The sequence below is a fragment of the Coturnix japonica genome, chromosome 4 (genome assembly GCF_001577835.2).
Source record: "Coturnix japonica isolate 7356 chromosome 4, Coturnix japonica 2.1, whole genome shotgun sequence".
Classification (NCBI taxonomy): domain Eukaryota; kingdom Metazoa; phylum Chordata; class Aves; order Galliformes; family Phasianidae; genus Coturnix; species Coturnix japonica.
Genome location: NC_029519.1, coordinates 30,510,597 through 30,527,221, shown reverse-complemented (window position 1 = coordinate 30,527,221; position 16,625 = coordinate 30,510,597). Strand labels below are relative to the sequence as shown.

The 16,625-nt window shown below is 42.9% G+C and overlaps 1 protein-coding gene and 1 long non-coding RNA gene across 13 annotated transcripts in view; one reads left to right on the top strand and one right to left on the bottom strand.

The window, feature by feature from the left end:
• Positions 1-26: 26 nt before the first annotated feature.
• The window catches only part of JADE1 (jade family PHD finger 1), a 125,873-nt gene continuing 109,274 nt past the window's right edge, over positions 27-16,625 (bottom strand). For all 11 annotated transcript variants that reach the window (XM_015861230.2, XM_015861227.2, XM_015861228.2 and 8 more), the window contains 7 exons: positions 14,234-14,421; positions 12,184-12,395; positions 10,928-11,095; positions 10,205-10,321; positions 7,011-7,541; positions 4,487-4,604; positions 27-3,598 (listed from right to left, as the gene is read on the bottom strand). In XM_015861230.2, the coding sequence (XP_015716716.1) occupies positions 2,700-3,598; positions 4,487-4,604; positions 7,011-7,541; positions 10,205-10,321; positions 10,928-11,095; positions 12,184-12,395; positions 14,234-14,421 (2,233 nt within the window). In that variant the 3' untranslated portion in view covers positions 27-2,699. The remainder of the gene's footprint in view (positions 3,599-4,486; positions 4,605-7,010; positions 7,542-10,204; positions 10,322-10,927; positions 11,096-12,183; positions 12,396-14,233; positions 14,422-16,625) is intronic.
• On the top strand, positions 3,493-14,222 carry LOC116653421. Of its 2 annotated transcripts, XR_004307233.1 has the most exons (3): positions 3,493-3,604; positions 8,888-9,074; positions 10,739-14,222. It is a non-coding gene; the product is annotated as an uncharacterized LOC116653421 (long non-coding RNA). The 2 variants fall into 2 exon arrangements; XR_004307232.1 differs by lacking the exon at positions 10,739-14,222 and having other exon boundaries at positions 8,888-9,610.

Genomic DNA, 16,625 nt, shown 5'->3' with positions numbered 1-16,625 from the left:
CGAGTAAAACTGCGCCGTGAGCGGACTGCAAAAATGTACAGCGTTTATTCACGTACGGACAAAAAGGCACAATTCTACCCAATAGTTTAACAAAAAATACAGCTGTCTTCGACTAGGTCTTTATAAATACTTCAAAAAAGGGGGGAAATAAATACAGGATTGGGCCGTGTCATATAAAATAGTCATCTCTACATATACTTTTTGTTTCTACCTGCTTCTCTTCATGCACCTTCTCAATTAATTTCAGCCGAATGGACACCCGAGCCAGGCACGTAGTGAGAAATCTCCTGTACACGGTCTGACAAACGCAATGACCATTTGTTGCAATGTCCGCAATTCAGATTGATACACAACGCGTGCGACCCTTCACTGAGATCCGTGTGAGTTCGTAACCCAACGACCGCCATGCCGGGCAACTGACACAAGTCCAACCGGCCTCCGGGCTGACACACCACATCAGTCAGCATCCGAGGCCTGTTGGTCAGCCTGCACACAGGTAACGCCTATGAGCACACATTCAGCAAATGGTTCCATCCCAACAAAGTACTAAAGTACGGGGTGCTGTACCGTCACTGCTGTACCTCCGCCACCTCCTGCACACAGGGACGCAGCCGTCCTACGAGCTGGCCACGCTGCAGCCATCCGACTGCTCTTGGAATGGGGGGGAAGCGCTTTTTTGGTTCAGCCTATCTCGAAACATTAGAAAGCTTATAAACCTAATCATCGGGGAGCAAACCAGGTAAGGCATTCATTCTGCACAACGTTAGCAATCGTAATAGTGCAAATTAACAAGGTACCTCTTTCAAACTGGTGTGAGGTTACGCGCTAGAATCAGAATTTAAATTATTCCATCTATGGCTTGAAGAATTCCCCACGCGCTCGTGAGCTTCTTACCAGAACAACGCCTGCCTTAACGTGTAGTTGTACGTCAAGTAGAGCTACCTGCATTTACCTTCCGTCCGTCTGCTGCTTTTTGATCATCTAAGTACTTTTATTTTAACACATCCCAAAAGCAACTACATCATATCACATTCAACACTGAGTGCCCTGTTGGGCTTCAATCTGCCCAAGTCATGAGGTCAATCCAAATTCTTGGGTCCAGCAATGGTCCTTCCAAAGAACACCACGCTAAACCAAACTTCTTGTTCTCAGCATCACCCCAGAAGATAACAAAACCTCGAGACTTCAGAGTTTTAAAACACAAAGGACAGGGATACATTCTGTTGCAATACCTCATTAAGTTACAACTTGCATAGCAAGACGGGGTGTTAATAAGCCTTTTTTTGATTGAATCCTCTGGAAGACTCAGTTATGACAGAGTTCTACTGTACCTTAAAATCTGCCCTGCTCAAGAGGCAGGGGTCTAACGATGAAATGCAAGTGAGCGTGGTTAACTGCAGGCTGGGCTGTTGTTCTTTATGCCTGTGTTTCTCCAACAGATTGCAGCTGAAACCTTCGTTTCACCAGTGCATACCTAACTTAAATCTACTCAGAATTCCAAAATGTACAGGCTCCTAACAATCCACTGTTACATGTGCACTCTACTCGGTACAAAAAAAAAGTATCATAATGAACTGCTAATATTATTGCTCATAGCTTTCTTGTTATTGCCATTTGCAATTATTAAAAAAGTATGCATACGAGTTCCCTCTTCCATCAAATCTAATCCAGAATAGAATAACTTTTCTTCATTTGACTGTAAAGAGCTAATCACAATTTATTGCCTCTCCATTTTATTTAAAAATATATATTTATGTCCATTTTAAGGTAACCCTTTAGTGTCATAAGCCGGGCTTTCCCATTACGTTACCATTAGTGCATACGTGGTGGGCTTTGGGAAATCCTACTGACTGGTGCCTTAGCATTTTGTTGCTTGAGTTGTCAAGGTGTTCGGGAGGCAGGTAATGAAACACTGATGGGTTATCCCACAGGGCACAGTAACCTGCGAGCCTGGCCCCTCTCCCAGAACTAAGCTGCTGGAGGCTTTTCTCCACGCTCAGTCTGAGTACTTTTAAGCTGTTGCAGTGTAAGGCAGCTGCAACCCTGACCTGTCCCTTCCTTTTTTTCCAGTTTAACATCTCCGTCTTGTACTTACACATCAACTCTGGAGCTTACGGAGGGTTTTAAGCTGCCACTTGTGCTCAAATCAAATGCAACAACAAACATTCTGCAAAGAGAGGACAAAGACCTACCACCATCCAAGGCAAGTGACCTTTTGTAGCAGGGTGTAGCAGTGCAATATGGTTAAATAAATAACCATCTTTGATTCAATACACACTAGTTAAATTAAGAGCTTGTGCTTTTCCAGAAAGCAGGGGAAGGGAAGGGAATTTTAACAGTGCAGTTTAGCAAAAAGGGATGATGCTGCCTAATTCCCCACTACCCACCCTAGCCCCCTAGATGATTTTGTGACTTACTTTAGTGTTCATCACTAACATCCTGTTTTAGTAGTGATGCCAATTCTCTGCTTACTCAGGGAAGATGCAAATAAAGGAGAATCAAACTTGTCACGGAATGGGCCAGGGGGCCAAAAAATCCAGCTTTAAGTGTATGTAAACATGTTCATACAGCTCAGGAATAACGGGCTAGCTATTTGTTGGTCTGTAGCCATGTCTAAGAACTCTCCCCTCTCACACCAATAAATAAAGTGAAGTTGGTTTGTAGGCAGTGACCACTGACCACGGTGCCCCATTGCCCGGTCAGGATGCCAGGATGCTTCTCCTAATAATGTCCGTCCTTCTGCTGATAGTGCTGTTTGGGCTGAGCCTCTGCTGTCTGCACTTTTTTTCAGCTACTTCGCTTTCCGAGTCGCTCATTTCAGCATCAGGGACGTACCCATCATTCTCGCTGTCAGGCTTCGGCTTGCTTTTTGCCCTATCCTTCGGTGACACTCTGCCCACGCCTAGGTAGGGATAACCAGAGTTCTGGCGGCAGGTCTCCTCTGGGCTCTCACCTTGCTGTTGCCTCTCCCCCTTCTTTGGAATCCGGAATCCGCCCCAGTTTTTCACTGGGCTCGTGGGTGTCATAGGCACTTTAACTACTGTCTGATTGGAGTTTATTTTGACAAGACCCCCATTGCATTTAGGCACTATATCCCTCCGCGTGCCAGGTGCTGACCTACCACTGGAGTGGTTCACAGCCCTTTTGTTTTCTGATTGCCTCTGAGAGAGTTCTGTGGGTCTCAGTGGTTTGTGGTTATGCTTAGTTTTTTCTTTTAGTTCTGTCTTGATTACCTCGCATTGTGGAAGATTGTCTCTTCTTTTTCTGTGGTCTGGCATAACTATGCCATTCTTCTGCTGTGCTGATACAATCCGTGTTTCTGCAAAGCTCTTGTCAAAATTTAAAAGGCTTCCTGGAGTTGCACCGTCTCCCCTTTGGCTGGGCTGCCTCAGCGTTGCCTTGCTACTGTTCCCAGAGCTATTACTTACTCTGTCTCTTCTGTGTGATTTTTTCAGAGAGTGTGTTAGAGATGTGCCCATCTGTTTCCTGAAGAACGCTGAATGCCATTTCAAATCCTCAATTTTAGGGGCATTGGGACCCAAAGATGGACTATTGAACAACACTGCGTTTTCCATTGCAGAGAATGAAGAAGGCACACCTAAAGGTAAAAACAAATTTAGGTTGAAGTCAAGCAATCCATGTCTGGGCAAATACCGCTTTAAAGTAGTACATATTTTAACACCACTACTGCCAGACAACTTTTTTAAGTGTAAATGGGCATTTGGTTGCATATCCAGCGCCTTTACATCATGACTACATGGCTACATCCTGGTTTCACAGCACACTGCTGATGTTGCTGAATTCCCCGTAGCCACGCTACGGCCAATTAAACCTGTAGCAAATACAATTCCTAGTGCTGTTACGTGCATTAAGACATAGGAACTCCTCAGATGGGGTAAGATATGCCATCAGCAGGTCAATATGATTGATTCTGTCTAAAATTAATTCGTTGCTGGATGCTTTGAGGATAATCTGAGTTAATACAGTAACTCTGAAGTTCTTCTCCTGGGAGTAAAGACTACTTTCAGTAAGATTAGGCAGAAAAAGTATGATGTTTCAAAACTACCCTACAATGCAAAGAAAAACACTAATGCAGTGGCATTAATAAAACATAAACCTAGCAGATACCATATGGCACCTGAATGTAAGTCATGGTCTCTCTGTCAAAAGGTGTCATTAAAGAATCACAACTGACAGGACCTGAAGCACCAAGCCATTTGGTCCTCCAAGGATAATACAGGCTTACCTGTTTCTATAACAATGTGCCCTCCATTAGAGCTATGCAAATTTTTATGTTCTTCCAATCTGCTGATGCATGGTGGACTACATACAATTCTAATGAGAATAAATGAGGTCTTGCTTGTCCTTCAAAATCAGTTGTTAGACTCTACACTAAACTCTGCTCTGAAGTAGACTAGACTCCACTCTAAACATTTCAGTGTCTATGCCTGTGGTGTCACGTGAAAAAGACAATGCTGAAGCATACCTGAGACTTTTTCTTGTTCCAACTGTTTTGCGTAGATATTGAATATCTGTTCTTGAACTTTGCAAACAGATCTCTTGATTTTTTCCCTTCGAGTCACCATGTAAGTGAGATTACGTACCTAGAAGGCATCAAAAGTGGATGAGTCTCCAAAACACTTCTTAAAAGACAGTCTTTAATACCATTTAATTGACAGTTTATCAGATCTGGGAGGTCCACACTGCAGAAGTACACTTACATGGAGAGCTTACTCTAAAAACTGAGCTAACGCTGTATTAAGTATCAGAAGAATAAACGGCATCTTGGCATCCTTTAAGCAGAGACATCCCAGAGCCAGCAGGCCTTGAGTGGAACATTAATCAGGATGCTTTGAGAATGTTACCAACTTGGCAAGAAAACTCAAGAGTCCATGTATCTTTTGCTGAACCACCTTCACTATAATAGCAAAAGTCACATCCACAGGCCAAAAAGCAACGTCTCTCCTGAGTGTGCGTTCATTGACATATTGTACACAAGGCACCAAATCCACTTTTCAGACAGCAGTTTTCTGGTCACCCCAATGGGACAGCTGGGAAGCTTTGCCCGGATAGTCTTGTTCAGAGGACTCTGTGAGTAATCCCCCTGTCTGGAGTGGTAAGTGACTCTAAGGTGCAGAGCATGATAAGGAGACATTGCATGGGGCACAATTATGATAGGTAAAAGGTATTTTCTAAGCTTTGTGCATGACTGGGCAGTGAAGACCAGAGTGCACAAAAGCATGGTTGGTAAAAACATTCTTTCTAAATAACAGTAAGGGAACAGGACAGTCTGTAAGGTCCCCTCTTGCTCTCTACTAAGATACATCCTTATCTTATTAACAAGAAGATGTGTCACTGATGACTGAGAGAGGCAACAGCTGTGAAGGGAATGGAGAATTTAGTCCTATTGCATGTAGAAATTGAGCACAAAAGAACCCTGTAATACTGGCACCACTGTGACAGACAGTAGGACCAGAATGGCACATGAAGATGAAGAAGACAAAGGCAGCGAAGGAGAAAGTTCCTTCTTGTCTGGGAATAGCAGAGAGCCATACCCTGTTGAAACAAGCATGGTGACTGCCTATTGCAATGGTCGAGCTGAAGTGAAAACCCAGACTGGAGGGCCACAACAGCCCTAGGCTGACATGTGCATGCAGATGGACTTTCCAATGACAGAGCAGAGCTGTCTGGACTTTTGTGTGGGGATTCCAGAATTGGGGGACCCCCCAAGGGCCAGAGGGGGGGGGGGGCAGGGGATGGGGGGGCAATCCTGGGCGTGCCCAGCTTGATGAATGCTAAAAGCAGAGGGGGCAGGTTGCCAGAGGAAATCACCATGCTGAGAAATATTCAGCAATCAGAGAGATTGATATGTGGTACTGTGCAGTGACACAAGCAGACCAGCAGCCCCGTCTTAAGTTTCAGAAAGGGGAAGAAGATAAGCAGACTTCCAGCCCTATGGAATCAGATAGATGGGGTGTGGGTGGAGAAAAGTCCCTTCCCTTTTTACTTTGATACCATAAACTGGGGCTGCTGAGTGTAGCTGCTCTCTTGCTGCTGCTATCCCTGCTCCTTGCTGCTGCTTGTTCTCTTTGTCACTCAGAATACCTCCATAGCCAGGCCTGCTGCTGGACCCAGGATGGATCATCTCTCTTCTCTTTTAATCTCTTTTGCTCTCTTTCTCTCAAAGGTGTTAAGCAGTGCAAGGCTTACTTGAATTTCCTATAGAACTGCATTTTAGGTAGACAGAACTGTAGGAGGGCCAACACATATAGCATAACTGTTTCATAGGAATATTTTATTAAAGTTAATTGTTTTTACTCTTGTGTATGGGCCTTAATCTAACTGGAGGGATTTGCCAACCTGATCACTCTTCCTTCCATTCAAGGGTGGGAAGTATCTATCAGTAAGAACAACAGAGTAGTAAAATATGAGATCAATGCTAATATAACATATCCAGTTTTGACACCACACTTCAAAAACAGAAAGGATACTCACATAATAATTTAAGATCCAGGGAACCTAATGATAATCTGAATTTATTTAACAGATCCAAGGGGAGATAAATCTTGAACACACTGAACAGAAGCATCTCTTAGTGCTGTGTCAACAAAAGCCAGACTGGCCACAGGTCAAGTTTCATATACTTTCCTCCTTAGGCAACAAGGAGCAGAGAAAACACTTAATGACTGAAAAGTTTCCATGTGGGGGTTGTGGTACATTCCACAGCCACTGGCCTTAATCAGTTAAAAAGCAGAAGTGTACAATCCAGTGAGAAGGATACTGTATACTGCAAAGTAAGAGCCCTGTGAACTAACACTCTGTTTGGAAATGGTACTTGGTGTAACCCTAAGTTTAGTGTTAACAGTCTTTGACCAGCCTGGCAATACAACCTGGAGTTAAGACAAAGCACATAGTGCCTGCATGCAATGGTAATAACCAGGAGCATAGTTTAGAAACTCAGCTATGAAGCCTGGGGCATGTTACATAGCCACAGACAGTACAGAGCTTACCCGCTCCAAATCTTGCCGGAGATGTGTGAAGAGCTGTAGTCTTCTGAACAAAACATCCTGCTCTCGTTTGGCCAGATTATCCTCCTCATCCTTCTTTGGGGTAATCAATGGCTTATTGAAGTTGGCTTTTCTTTTCAGCTTCCAGTACTGGTAAAGGAATCCCACCAGCTCCTCAGGCAGCCGCAGGGCTTTAGCCACTTCCAGAGACTCGACAAAGGTATAGAACTCATCCTCCAACTGCTGGAGCTTTTGCTTGCGGAGACTGACCCTGTGGGCTTCCTCCTGGTTTTGATCCATGCTATGGAAAGGGTCAATGTGGGCAGGAAGAGAGCTGTCCTGAATCCCATTCCCATTCTCTTGACACAGGTGGTCACTGAAGGTCTCATCATCTGCTCTCTTGCTGGAGCTGTGCTTGGGACAGTATGACTTAAATTTCACCTCATCGTTCTCTGCCAGTATGGTCTTCATCTCCAAGCCACGGTCAAACGCACATGTGACATGAAAGGCTGTTCTGCAGTTCTTCACCGAACACTGCAGAAATTAGAATAAAATACATCAAATATAAATTTAAGATGCCACACTGCCTGAAACTACTAAAGCAGCCAGGACTGCTTTGAAAGAATTGACTCTGTTACCATGCTCTGCTTCTAAGCTGCCTGTACTTTTTTTTTCTCTTGTAATTAGGCTTGCAATTTAGTGCTTTCAGGCCAGGCAACAACCAAGTGGCCCAGTGGGATGGAGTGGTTAACTCCTCCCTAGCCCAATCCCTCCATTTGATAATCAGCAAATCCACAAGAGGAATGTCCTTACCTTGACTGGAGCCACTTGCTGAGAACAGTTACACAAAGTAGAATGTTCCCCCTTTGACTGTGTCAGCGTGAGAGAGAGGGGAAAAAAACATCTTGCCGGCTCCAGGCCAGTTTGATAATCTTTAATTAAAAGCCTTCCCAGCACTTGGACCCACACTACCCAAAAAAGCCTCAACTAGGTTGAGTAGGTTATTTTTTATCCCACTGTGAAAAGTTTATAATGTCAAATGTTAAATCACTGTCAATCACTGCTTCAGTTACCACAGCCTTCATTTCACATGGGGCAGCAGAGAATGAGATTTCTTTTGTCTTATCATTTTTCTTCCTTTCCAGTGAACCGTTTGCTCACTGTAGTGAAGGGCACTTGTTCTGATGACTTAGCACTTCGTTTCAGATCTAAGTAACTTTCTCTTGCAAAATGCTGCCTTAGCCATTACCAGCCACAAACTGAAAGGTTTAAATAAACACAAACACTTGTATCAACTCACACCTCTCCTGCAAGTGAAAAGAACTTGAAGTTGAAATGAAAGTTACTGATGTTAACTGTGCTTATCTCAAGCCATCTAACCTTAAAGAAAAATGCATTGTGATTGGATGTTTATACAGCACTTTGTAAAGAAGCCAAATATCTTTCCCTGGGCTTTCGTGCTCAGGTTGACTCAGCAGCCAGATGGCATATAAACAGTATGCTAAACTGCAAAAAGTTTCCAATGAATGTTGTTTAATAAAGATAAACATATGAGAGGAATTTAAAAGACCAACATCTTTTGGCCTTTCTTCTGTTACTAACAAACAGCAAAAGCAAAACCAAACGTGCAAAAGAATACTTCAGACAGTTACTAAGCTGCTATCATTTAGAGTAATTAGCTCTTAGTATGGCTGACATTTTATTGGGAGGAAAGAGACAATTCTGCATCACCGGAAGGAAATCTGCAGGACATGGGAGAACACCCAGCTTTGTAAGCCTAAGTATTTCTCATTCCTAACTTTAATGATACCAAGATCTTTACACAATTCCTTCAAGATGTCAGGAAAAACTAATTACTCTTCTCTCTCCTATAATTTCAGATGCTGAACTGTCTGAAGAGGTGTTAACAGTAGAGCTATGGAAGGACACCCCTCTCCGTCACACACATCCCTGCATAGTTGATCAGAGTTCAGCTTAAACTACTACGGTTCCTCCTCAGAACAGACAGAACAGTTTCTGTTGGTTATGTAACAGCTGCCAAGAGAAAGGGGACAGATATGCAAGCAGGTATTATGTTTACAGATTTATATACTGTGGAAAGATTTATTTTCTCTACGTAAAATCCACTATTTTATAAATTCCTTGAATGGAAACAGGCTGACAGGTTTCACTGGAACTGCTGCTGCACTGCTGTTGTTTTACAACTTTTTCAGACAATGTCATCAAACGACTCAATGCAGAGGAAAAGGGAATGCTTCAGATTTGAAACACTTGTGTGTCACCAAGGCCATGCTCAGTTGAGTATGAGAAGTCAGAATGATAATGAAGCACTGCTTCTATAGCAATGTGAGCTGGGAGACTTACAGCCAGGAAGTTGGGTTTTGTTTTTTTCTTTACCCTTGGAAACACCTAGAGCTCCGGAATCTGCCCACAACCCATGGAGGAAATGGAGCCCATTTCCTCAGCATGTGGCTTACTTGAATCTTGGGGCAGATCAGTAGAGCAATCTGTTTCTTTCTTAGTGTTCAAAGGCCTGGTATTGTATGATCAGATACTCTCCTCAGTAAATTAAAAGCTGGACCAACAACAGAACAAGTCCAGAATTTGCAATAAAAGCCAAGACTGAAATCACTCTAATCCCAACTATACTGAAAACTAAATCACTCCTATGTTTAGCACCTACAGTTAGAAATTTAAAGCTACAACTAACCAACACAACTAACTTAACCATCAAAATAACGGCGTTCACTTCCAGTGACTTAAATTCTAAAGGTGCTGAGCAGGCTCAGATTTTATTTGTTACAGGCAATGTACAACTCCCACTGGAGGATCCAACCTGTCTTAGAAATCACCAAATAGAAACTAACATGGGTTTCAACACAGAAGCACTCAAACTTCATTTTTGTACATGATACATCACAGAAATATATTTTCTTCCTCTACTCAACAAGGTTTTATTTCAGTGTACTAATAAACCTATCAGCATATCTACAAATTAGAAGTCCTGTGGGATGACTTGGTTATTTTTATTACAATTTTACCAGAAGGAAAGAGCACACTAACTTTCAAAAGCACTTTGTGCACCATTAAGTTCATAGCAGGAAACATGAAATCAAAGAAGTTTGACAGTGGATACACATCACGCTTATCTCCTAAAAAAACTACAAAACACAGAGTCACTCATGCTATTAAATTACCTGTATAGAAGCACCAACTTTTTCATTACAAAGGCTGCATATCAATGCCCATCTACTGCTGGGAATATGAGAAACCTTGGTAATGGGCTCCATCTTCTCTGGGCTTCCAATGCTCACCTAAGAGAGGGGGGAAAAAAAAGATTAAAACACAGAGTGATTATTATGACTGAAAATGGAAGCAATCTCAAAGAAATCTTGTACTCGAATATAAGATGAGCAAGGTCAAAGCTACTTGGTTTGTAAGGAAATAAAGTACAACTTTTTACAAAATCAGTTCCTCGCCACACAAAGATAGTTTCATGGTGAACACCATCAATTTGTGGTTATTGCAGAGGATGAGTATTTCGGCTGTGAGAACCCATACGAATTCTTACTGCCACATTTAAACTTCCCATTCTCTCCCCTCCCACCCCAATATTCAGTTTACAAACGAAAATGGTATTTGTGCATTTGTTAAATGGGCCTTGCCAGCAGTTATCCCTTCTGACGGCCATTTCTGATTGACAAAGGTTAATGTAATTACTTTCTTTTCAGATGATGCATCATCCTGCCACATTTTCCATCTAAATGAAGACCTTTGATACTGCCTTGCTAAGAGGTACCATATATACATATGCTCATCATTGCAGCAACACACACTAGGCTGGACAATGTTTTAGACAGACTCTTTTCTCCCAGAATCTGCTTCCCTGAACACGGGCACTCCAGCAGATCAGCACCTACCTCTGGAATCCATAGAGCGCAGCTGACATGAACCCACTTGGTGCCACTGCGGGTTGGCTTCATGGCACCACCCTTCTTGGGACACAGCAAGCACTTGGGCTGAACACCAAGAGCACAGGTCCTGCACAGCCAGCTGCCTTCTGGCACCTTCAGGATACCATAACAGGCCTGTACTCAGTTACAGGAAAGAAAAAGAAGACAGAGGATACAGCATGCGTGTGTGCTACTTCTTAGTTGTCTACATGTTGTCTTTCAAAACTCTTAAGATATTGTTTGTGGGATTGATAACACTTTAGAAACACCAGTTAGTAAAGAATCTCGGGACACCTTCATGCACTTAGCCAAACACATGACCCATTCACTCCTCTAACAGACCTTTCACTGACAAAAGCCATGACCAGCTCTACAGAAGAACATTGCCCACTCTTCAACCAGGAATTTGTTCACCCCACTGAAGAGTGAGGCAAATGCCAACAGACAGCTCTGCAAGCAGTGAGAGAGGATGAAGTTCAGTATCACAAAGACTACACGAACCAGAAAATGGTCTGTATCTATTTCACAGGACAACAACTACCAATTCAAGAGCACCGCTGCATGATACCCAATGTATTCTTATTGAGAAGAAGTACAAAATAAGCAAAGATCACTTTTCCTTCTTTTCCTCCAAAAGACTGTCTTTATGGAGACCTCCATCTGAAACTCTCAATTTTAACCTTCGATTTTTAGATTTGATGTGATCAGAGACTAAAATGAAACTGTTACGCAGGTCTAAAAACATCAAGGTTACTCTCAAGAGCACTCTGTAAAATACCCTACAACTTGTAGGTAAGATACGTACCTTGCAGTTTTCTTAGAGGTATTTCTTTACTGTTTGTACAAATACATCTAAGTAACATGTGCAAGTAAATGCCACTCTTGCCTATGAGGCAACACAGCTTTCCAAATGCTGAGTAACAAAGCAAATTCCTTTGAGTCTGAAGGAAGGACAAGCTGCAAAAAGGCATCTCCCATAGTAAGAAGCAGCCAAGAAAACACATATGCCAGAACTGTATCTGATGTTCCATGCTAAAAGGCTTCTAACCTGCCACAATTTTTCATTTCTGTCATTTCTGATTTCATCCCATTGCTCAAAAGAGAACTCTGCACCAGTTCAGAAGATCAGTGTCTGTCACTGGAAAAATCCAGCCTACCACTTTTCGCGCTTTGGCTACCTGCTACCACCCCTACGCTCCCCTACAGTTCCCCAGCTGCCATACCTGGTGCACACAAATATTGCATTTGTCACAAAACACCATATCGTTTCCATCTTCACTGTCAGGAGACCGGCACACATCACAGACAACATCTTCATCATATTCAATCCCAAGTCCTTCTTCTGTCTCAATAGCATGATTCATGTTATCATAGCATCGTTGTTCAAACTCTTCTATGACCCTCTCCATTGTGTACTCATCCAGCTCAGGCATCCCTGGGAAACAGAATTGGTTATTTAAAGAGAACAACAAACCACAATGAATAACTACGCACAACTCCAGCTTCTGAGCAACAGCTGAGTAGATACAGTCCAGCTCCCTCCACCCCAAACACATACATGTAATTCATCTGTAGACAATCTTGCCCATCCCAGCATAAGCAGTTTCCCAACAGAAAAAAAGCAAGTCAGGAAGTCATCTAACTATATTAAATTAACAGGATCACCGTATTCAAATCAATTTCTAAATATCCTCAAAGTCCGGCTTCCCAGACTTATTCTGTTTTTAACTTCTTGGACTGCATTAGCTATGGCTTTTATTGCCTTCTTGTGACATACACATTCAGTCTCTGGTAAAAGCTCATAGCTGCAGGGACACCAGAAAGCGAGTGCTACAATTGCACATCAGGAAGTAGATCACTTTTTAATGCCCAGGCACGATGTGTTCATGTGAAGAGCTATCTGCTGCAGCACCTCACACTGCAGGCAGGGTGTTTCTGACAGCTTCCCTCTTGGTCCCACCTGTAGGGAAAATATCTGTGGTGTACTATGGGCTTAACGTATGGTGCAAAGCTGCATGGCAGAGAGGCCCCTGAGTGCACTTTATCACAACTGCTGTCACACTCAGTTTAACACTCTGGTAGATCTCCTTTGGTTTTGGTAAGAATAAGGTACATTATCTATATTGGATGGATGGGTATCAATTGCAAATCACACAACGTAATTTCAAATGTTCTTTATAAAAAGCTAAAGAGACTTGCTGCTGCTGCTTTCCTGATGGTACCTGGAAAAGCAACCTACGCTCTTAAATCAACTTTTTAACTTTGATTTTTTAATTTTCCAAGTTCAATGCCAAATCTGAAGAGAGATCCAGAAAAAAAAAAAGGCTTGGCTCAGAGATCAGGTCAAGTCTGGCTCATCTGTTTCTTCCATACGTGGGTTTAAAAAGAAGAGACTTTCAAAAAGTTATAAATGGTCAGTTTTGTGGTTTGCCAGGTCTTGAGCTATGCCACACATGGGCTCAAGACATGTTATCTCCTGAGACTAGACTAAGCAGGGAACTGCCACAATGCAAAGACAAATCAGCAGTGTTTACCAGCACATCCAAACCACTTCCACCTAGCACAAGACTTTTTCCCTATGTAAAAAATACTGTAAAAGCCCTGCGCTGACTTGGAGACTCTCCAATTCTACTGAAATCCATTTCAGAAGCACGCATCTTTCATATAAGTAATCTTGTTCCTTCCCTGAACCTTCATCCACACAACCTATTCCACAGAAAGGCAATGTTTGCTCTCTCCGTTGACAGTTGCTCCTCATGACTCAGAACTGGAACACACAAAGAAAGTTTTGGGAGGTACCTCAAAAAAAATCACTGCAAAAATTCCTTATTGTTTCATTTCCTGTGTGATCAACTGGCCTAAGTTTGCTGCACCTCCTAAGACTCCCTGTTCTTTGCACTGAACGTCACAAGCTGAAAAGGAGGCTAGGGATATGTTTGCAGAAAAAAATACACAATTAATGCTGCATGGATTGCTAACCTTGGTGGCGACATATAAACTTTGTGAAAATTCCCTTGTAAAATAGGAAGTACCATGTGGCCAGATTCTGATCTTGTTTAAGGAGATACAACTCAGTGGTTATGAAGACACATGTATTAGGGCTTAATTACATCAGGACTGCAGCTACCCGAAGGTGATTACCTGCTCTTCAGACCCCGTATCACCTCTTTCCACCACTGACTCCCCCCTTAAAATTCTTCTCAAGTTTGCCAACTTTGAGACAAAATGAAAACAAAAACAAAAATAAAACCTGCACAAATGCTCACTGCTCACCCATTTCTTTGAATTCTTCGTTGGCAAGTTGCAGCCACGCCACATCCACATCGCTGAGGTCATAGCGGCACACGCTGTCAGCTAAGGTTCGAATGTCAACATAACCCAGCTCTGGAGGCTTCGTGCCCGATGAAGAAATATACTTCCGGGGACGTGTAAATGTGACAGCTTTTGTCTCAGACACAATCCTAAACAAAGAGACAAGCACATACTAGGTAAGAGGGGTTGCTTAAAGACCCGTTTCTGAAGAAATCAAAATGCCTCATTCTAAGTGGCTAACAATCAATAGCAATCTTCTAAGTGTGTCTTCCACCACTGAGAAGGGAATAGAAAACTGTACATAGCAATTTTATAAAGTATCTGCAGTATTATGAGAAATTAACTGGAGTTGACTAGAACTCCATTTTGTTCACAGAACTATAAATACAGTGAAAAGACTGGAGGAGAGAACTCTGGCTACTCTTACCTGGAATTCATGCTCCTTGAAAGCTAGAGTAGATACTGTATTTACGTAGTAGTGGTTGCTGTATACATGCATTAGGCTGTTTTAGGACTTCCAAATCCATCTGCTAACTACCAATCAACTACAATTAAAGAAACTCATGTTCATGGTATCCTGCCTCTGGGTGTTTGGGATGGGTGTGTAGCTACAGCATCGACACCTTTTTGAAATTCAGAACTTCCCACAGAGATTCAGCAATTGGCAACAGCTTTCTCTTCACTTACCCGAGCAGATCCAAGCTCTGGCATCCTGGCTCTGCATTCCCTCTTTCACAGACACTAATCCCATGCTGCACCTTTTGTGCAAGTATTTACCAGTAGTCTCTGAGACCTATCTCCCCTCAGGGTCTGGAGGTTCCAGTAGACGAACAAATAAAACACGGAGAGTGTCTCTGAGCTGCAAGCCAACTGAAATTTTGCTTAACTGCAAGTATTGGTTCTGGAGACAAGAAAGTACCCATACCACATAACTCATTCTGCATCAGATTCTTGAAATACTGCATTTTCACAAAGCCAGGAGCTGTGGGCAGAAATGCAGCCTGCAAAGCACAGCAGCCATTCTCCCAGCAAGCTGAAGATCTGCCTCCAAACCGCCAGACATCTCTGTCAGTTTAGCCACAATGTGATCCTCCCAGTAGCAGATGCTGCACCTTCTCTGAGTTACCTACACATACTAAGATCAATTCCTCATGCAGCACTGGTACTGAAGACTTCTTTTGTGCTCCAGACCAACACGGGAGATGGCAACATGGTGCAGGCAGAGCTTTCTGCTGAGAACAGCCTAAGCTTCACAGCAGGGAGGATGTCTTCCACTCTGTTTTGCTCCCAGCTGTGTCCCTAACAGTAGAAAGATCTCCTGATCTGCGATTAATGTATCTGCACATACAGATCTCTGTGAACTCTACCTATTTCAGCCCTAACTCTTCCCCTCACCTAGGGTAATTCAGACAATAAATCTGAGAAATCATAGACAAGAGCTGAGTGCTGAACTCTGAGCTTCTATGGTGCCAAAGGGATTTGTGGCGGAATAAGAACCTGAATGATATTGCCTCGCTAACGGCATCATTTCCAGGGCTATCACAGGTTATACTCTGCAGTATTAAAATATTACAGGCTACCGCATCCCAAGGAGAATTCATTTTAAACTAGGCACTGCTCATTGAATCTTCTGTACCATAATTCCTCCCTGAGTACCTCTCTACATTGCAAGTATAACCTCTGGGCAGCATGCTGCACACACTGACTAGATGATACTGTAGTGGCACAAAAGAAATAAGCAAAGGTAATTTGGTCTTAAAACAGACCACCTTCATCTCTTTATTTTTGTGGCAGAATGAACTATAAAAGTTGTGACATAGCAAAAAGGACACTGAAATAAATCTTCTGTCTGAGCACATGCTTTCACCGAGGCCCCACATGGTCTCACTTCTCTCATAACCCTGCTGGACTCTCTCTCACAACCCTGATCAAGCTCTCTGTACCACATTTTCCTTCCTGTTCTACACCAGCTACTATCTGACTATTGCTGATCTAATGTATAGTAACCTTAACCCTCCCTCCCACAGTTACCCACAGAACAGTTCCAGGACTCCAGCATTACTCTGGCAGGGCTTCCTAAGTATGCTGTAAGAGGACAAAAAGGATAATTTTCTGGCATCAGAAAGCTGCTGTGCAGCAGGTATTCACCAACACAACCATTCAGGACAGCTCAGCACCAAAAAACAGTGCTGGCATCAAACTTCTGGAAACCCTCTTTTCCTCTCCCCATTCCAGAGCACATTCCCCACTGGCTCTTCAGAGTGAATGGCTCCCTCTTCAGTGAGCACCTGGACCTGACAGAACCACGCATTTACCTCCTCAAATGTAAGGCAGATAAAGGTTGGTTGAACAC